At 28.1% G+C, this 6,719-nt stretch overlaps 1 protein-coding gene across 1 annotated transcript; it reads right to left on the bottom strand.

Annotated features, from left to right (window-relative positions):
- Positions 1–2,127: 2,127 nt before the first annotated feature.
- Positions 2,128–4,707, bottom strand: LOC111616977 (protein trachealess-like; the record flags this gene model as incomplete). The annotated part of the gene is made up of 3 exons (XM_023358327.1): positions 2,128–2,344; positions 2,823–2,929; positions 4,508–4,707. Coding segments are annotated over 3 exons (459 nt in total), but the record flags the coding sequence as incomplete, so codon positions are not given.
- Positions 4,708–6,719: the final 2,012 nt, after the last annotated feature.

Genomic DNA, 6,719 nt, shown 5'->3' with positions numbered 1-6,719 from the left:
TATATATAAACATCTCAATACCTGACATTATCAGTTAATGCCAAACGATACTGTAATGCATCAGACTATTTATTGGCTACATGTCTAATGTCTAGTAACAAATTGTGGTACTTAAAATTTAATTAAGGATGTAGCTGATAAATAGCCTGATACATTATGGTATCATTTGGCATTAACAAGTGTATCTTTGAATTTTTATATCAATAGGAATCTTATCAATGCTGGGCACATGAGGTGTTTGGAATGTTTATAATCTGTTTCTAGTTATATCAATATTTAGAAAAATAATAATATAAATGATAAGAATTGTAACCTATCCAGTGATTCACCAGAACTCATTGCCTATATTCATAATTTAATTTGTGAATATATGAGGGTTCATTGGAAAAGCAAAGACCAGTACTAAACATTGAAAAGATGAATATTTATTATGTTGAAATTATGTCTGTATGCTCAATATTGTACTTACAGCTAGTGGACAGGCTTCTGTCCTGGGTCTGCATCTCACAGATGTGTAGTAACAGCTGCTGAAAACGGTAACATGATCTTGAAAGTTTGTGGTATTGTTATACTTTTTTCACCAAATTCCCATCTGTGACAAAAATTCATCAACAATGTAAGAAAGAGACCCATATATCTTTCTAAAGGTATAGCGGTTTTACATGACAATGCATGGTCTGGTGCAGTCACACAGACAAAGAACTTGCTACTGAAATTTTGACAACAGTATGAGGATCATCCACCATACTGTCCAGATTTGGCTCCAAGATATTTTCACATATTTGGACTTTGAAAAAAAAAGGCATTGATGTAGCAGCCAATTTAGGTGTTATGGAAGTGCAGGAAGCTACAAGAAAATGGTGCAAAGCCTGCATTATTTGCTTATGGCATACAAAAATTGCTTTCATGTACTGGCAAGTGCTTGAATTATCTGGGAGACTACATTTTGTGTGCTTGTTTGAATGAACTGTATGCAACTAAACTAAAGTGTAATTAATCTTTGTAATTTAAATCCCTGATATGACTACAGATTTTTAATTTCACTACACCCCTGATTTCTATTATGAATAGTGTATTTTGTTGCAATAAGTAGTCTGCAAATTATAAATATAAAAATAATTTAAGGCTATTTCCTATCAACATAGCTGCAAAAAACTCTGAAAGTTTATGCAATACTATAACTAGATTGTTAATATACCTGCAGCAAGTCTACCATGTAAAGTACATATCTCATAAAGTAACAGTAAACAAATTTTATTTACTTTTGTTAATATATTATTTTCTATCTTTTTATGTCTGCAAAATTGTCAATAATACTGTGGTTTCTTTAAAAGGAAAAGAAAATCACAGTTTATTATATATATATATTAAATCATTCATTTTACATTTAGGCTAATCTAATTTCTTTTCTTTATTTCTTTTTTTCCTTAAAATTCACTTCTTTTCCTTTTTAATCCATTCTGGGATTTAGTGCCACCCCTAACATGAATGGTCATTATTAGTCAATAGAATATATAAAGGGGAGGGAAGATTTAAAAAGGAAAAAGAACGAGAAATGGAAAGTTATTTTTCTTGTGTTTGTCAAGTGTTTATCAATGTGTTCCCCTTAAGATGTTTAAACATCTTAAGGGGAATGCATGTGCGTATGGTATCCAAAAGCTATTACCATTAGATTTATATTTGAATGTTAACTGCCAGCTTGTTTTGAATAAAAAAGAAGCCTGAGGAAGAGTCCAGAAGAGACTATGAAAATGTTCACAAGTTTTAATCATAGACACACCAGTCAACTAGTTAATGTGAGTCGCACTGTTTATATTTATCCCGGTGTGTTGTGCAGTTAAGTATTAAGGTAGAAAGTATATCTTTTATATATTTGCAGGGACAACAAAGCTGTATTATTATTATAAATGACTGCATTTTGACATCCAAACCTTTGTTTCCTTTTTTATATTGTGAAATGAAACTTTAATGATTATTTATTTTTCTTAATCAAATTCATTAATGCTTGTCTTGCACAACTTAAAACCAACAATATCATTAAAATTTTTGTCTTTGAAAAATTTTCTATTTTATTTGTTTAATGTCATTACATTTGGGAAAGAGTTCCATTTATACATCACTCGTTATACTATTTCACAAGTATACAATTTCAACAATGACCATATTAAATTATATTTTTAACATTTAAATACTTACCTTAAAACATAATTTACACATATGATACTCTGTTCTTCAGAACTTTTGTTGTTACATATAATCGTAGCACAAGTCTGTATCCACGTATAACCTCCAGTTTTATTCATCACACGATAATATTCACTCATCACTTGACCTTTATGTATTACTAAAATTTTAAAATATAATTAGTTAAATATACTTTTCCTATGAATATATATAAGTTTTATTATGAATATATTAAAATTTATTGTTACTGATTTTAATTTAAGACAGAATTGAGCTATACATAAATAGCAAAATATAAAGATAAATTTGATAATTTGAATAAAATGAGGAAAAAATGATAACATTTTCTAATTTTTTTTCTAAAAATAAATTTAAATAACTCACGCCAATATTTGTCTAGCTTCTGAGTATAAATTCACTGAGTACAAACAAACGTCGAAACGTCGAAAGTACTTGTGTGAATACTAAATGAAGTTTATTAACGCCGTACTCAGTGAATTTATACTCAGAAGCTAAATTTTTTTTCTTTCTTTTTGCATAATAATTGTCTATTACATCTCATTATTTGTATCTTATAATAGCAATGTAAATAAATATTAATTGTATTTGTATTAGATACTCATCATTTGAATACTTACAGTCAATATGGCACTGCCTTAATTTCTGGACATCTTGGCCATGACAGAGTAAATACATATTTTTCCCAGTCATTTCTTCGGCCGTATAGTCTAATAATTCTGACACTCTATTATAATAAATAGAATTTAAAATTATAAGCTTTTTTCTTTAAAAGCAATTTTATCATAGATTGTCTTAACTCTTTTTGCCCTATGGGTGGGGTGGCAAGGAATGGAGTCTGATATATCTGGACAAACCACACCCAGAATCATTTCTGGGATTTTTTTAACCCATCTAGATTCATTCTGCAAGAGCAGCTATGAACTGTTACCTTAACGATTTGGCCATCCAGCTATCTTTACCTCAGGTTTTAAATTTTGTTTATTTTATAATTATTTAAAATTTTGACTTATATCATAAACTATTAATGAAAAATGTTGTTTTTATATTTTTTCTTAGAAAGTGAAAGAAAAAAATATATTAAAAATTGTAAAAATGTATTTTAATTTTTTGTCACAACTCCTTTGAAGCTGGAACTGTCACAGAATTACACAACACCCTTTGCACTCTTTCCAGCAAGAAAATATTTTTATTCAAGTAAGCATTTTAGGCCTGATTTGGGGGCCCAATTTGGGTTTCACATTACAAATTAAATATTTGCCAAGATTCTAAATTGGAACTTCGTCCAAATTCTTTCTTTTGACATCAAATCATTTGAATAATTATAAGGTTTATCAGAAAATGCATTTATTTAAGTATAAATATTATTGTATATAATAAAAGATATAGATATTATACACGTGTTTATTGTATATTTAAATAAGTACATTTTCTGATAAAATTTGTAGTTATTCAAATGTTGTAACATCAAAAGAAGAAAATTGTATAAAGTTTCAATTTAAAATTTCAGTAAATGTTCAACTTTTAACAGTTGAAGCCTGAGGAAGACCCTGAATGTGGCCAAAAATGTTCATTTGAATGAATATCCAGATGAATATGAAGAGTATTGTGTAATTCTTTTGAGTTTTTCTCAATGCTGAGCAATGTTAGACTATAACATCAAATACACCTTTACTTTAGAAATCAAAATTTATTGAAGACATTCAGAAATTCCATTTATATTGGTATCAAAAATTATTATTAAACAAAGACAAATAATAATAATAATANATAAGAGTAAGAAGAAAGAGCTACTTAAGGAAAACAATGGCAAAAAAATCTTTGAGAAATGTTTTTTGGTATTATTTTTCATTTTGGTAAAACACTTAAATTTAATAAAAAACTGATAACTGATTTTTATACAGTAAATAAAATAAATAAATAAATTAATTAATTAATCAAAAAGCAAATAAATTTATTTTTTAATAATTAATTAATAAATGCTTTTGGTACTGATAAGTGAATATTTTTAAATTACAAATAAAATCAGCATCATAAATTTTGAAGATAAGTTTTAAAAAAAAAATGCAAATATTCTTTTCTTCATATAAATATTGATATATACTTTTCTTTTAAATAAAATTATATATTAATTTTTTCATGTTTTCCTTCAGCATTTTCAACATTAAAAATATCTGATTACTTATGTTTTTTGTAATTAATTAAGTTAAATATATTAATTTTTATAAATCATATTCATAAACATACTTTAAGAGTTTGGAGGCATGCCATATTATATGTCCAAAATAAACAAATAGAAACATACCTGGGTTCGCAGTGCACTATCCTGAAGTCGAAAGTTAATCTCGTGACAAACATGTCGCTTTCTAGGCGAACTTCATTCATGGAAGGTGGCGGAAGAGCGATCGCCAAAGCCACCATTCCTATTATCACCGGTGGATTTTTTCTATTGTGAGAAAACGAATACTGCGGCCGAAGATGAGTAAGGAGGAGAACAACCTGAAATAAAATTTTTTAACACTCAAGTTAACTGCATTTAATTAAATCAGATTCATTGATTATTAAAAATATTCAAATGTTTTATTAAAAGTTCTTTTAAATTGGTCATTTCCTAGTAAAAATATCAATCTTTCATTATGAAGTGATTCTTTTTGGTAATACATTTTTAAAATTTAAAAAATAAGGATAAATATTTTAAGTATGTTTTCACCTTTTAATTGATATTTAAGAAGACTTTCCTTTTTCAAATATAAAAAAGGAAAAAGTACAAAATGTTTTTGATGAAAATGATCCAATATCTTGCATTCTATAAATGGTAATGGCATAATTTAATTATAAAATATCAAGGTACAGTACAATAATTACAAACCAAGAATGAAAACCAAAATTTTTAAATAAAAAAAATACATTTTTTAAAAAAACGTATTTTTTTTAAAAAATGTAAAAAAGTAAAAAATACATTTTTCTCTTTAGAATATTTATACCTTTCATTCCTTAATTTTTCTAATATTATAAGATAAACCCTCTCTGGTCATAGACAGTTGAAAGTGGAATTTTTCACTTTTGACTGTCTATGATTGAAGATGGCTTGTTAACTAGATCAAAATGTTAGCATTCTTTAAACTTTGTCCACTGTTAAAGATGCATTGATTAATTTTGCTGAATAACTTCTTTTGTTATAAAAACAGGCTTAGTATCTAAATGCTTAATTAGTACTCTAATTCCCAAACTATACTCACATACAAAATAACTAAAAGTATTATTTTTGATAACACACATTGTTAATAGATACGCAGTGGCGTAGCATGGGTGTCAGCCACCCGGGGCAAAGGAAAATTTTGCTGTCCCCTTATTTAGGTATCTGAATTTAGAAGACTAAAATTCAGTTTCGTCACAGAATAAGTAATGAAAAATTCCGTGCTAGTGTTGCCACCTTTTTAAAATCGCTGACCCAGACAACAGGTGAGGTTTGTTCGAACAGAAGTTCCTGACACTTGTGCATGTCATTTTGCAATGCGAAGAATAATGTGCAGTGCATGACGGTTCTAAATCAGTTACAGTTAGCAACTAGGGAGACTTGCGTAGGAGTAACATAAGTAACCTAGACGACGTAGCTCTATTGGATATTGGAGATGTATATGAACACAAATAAATCGTACAAGCAAAAGAAAAAAAAAAAAAAGGGGGGTCGACAGGTTGCGCACAATATCCCCAGGTAAAATTAATAGTTCACCCGGACGCTATTCTGTGCTCATTTCAATCGGTCTGAATCATAGATGTGACGAAATTATGAAATGAAATGGTTGAAATTTTTACAAGATATTATTATTTATTGTGAAATTTTGCCACCCCCTAAAAAGTGCCACCCCCACTATGCTACACCGCTGAATAGATGCCAATTACCATACCATACCATACCATACCATAACGAATGATATAACTTAATAGTGGTTAGCAACTGCTAATCATTTGTAACAAATGCAGTCTTTACAAATGTTTTTTAGTTTGCTTATTTTTCCATTTTGCAGTTGCTAAAAAAGTCTTTTTTTCCATATTCGTGGATTTGTCCAAGCACAACGGAGATGGCCAAGTGGCAAGAGATGGGGATCAATATATTCAGGCTGACTTGCCATGAAAATTTCTTTGCAAGTACTTCCATAATAAAAAAAAATCAAGTAATGTTTCAAATTTAAATGTTAAAAGTTCTCACTCCATTTTTCTACCATAAATACCAAAAGACAGTAATTTTAATGTTATCCGAAGTACTTATGAATAATATTTATTGAATTACATTTCTTCTCTTTGAAACAAATATATTTTTAGTTCAGATTTTAATTCATTGATTTATATGATATAATTCATAATACAGTATAATGCTTTAGATATGCTTCAATTTTTTTTTATAGATTTCTATTTAAATTATTAACTAAATAAAATGTCTCTGTAGTTTCATCAGTAAGCAGACAGATGTTAATACAATTAATCATAAAATGTATGTTAAGTGATTGTCTGTAAAT

This window comes from Centruroides sculpturatus, unplaced genomic scaffold (genome assembly GCF_000671375.1).
Source record: "Centruroides sculpturatus isolate CEXI.00-Female unplaced genomic scaffold, Cexi_2.0 scaffold4425, whole genome shotgun sequence".
NCBI classification, from domain to species: domain Eukaryota; kingdom Metazoa; phylum Arthropoda; class Arachnida; order Scorpiones; family Buthidae; genus Centruroides; species Centruroides sculpturatus.
Note: the sequence above shows the minus strand (reverse complement) of the source record. Positions and strands in the feature narration are given on the sequence as shown.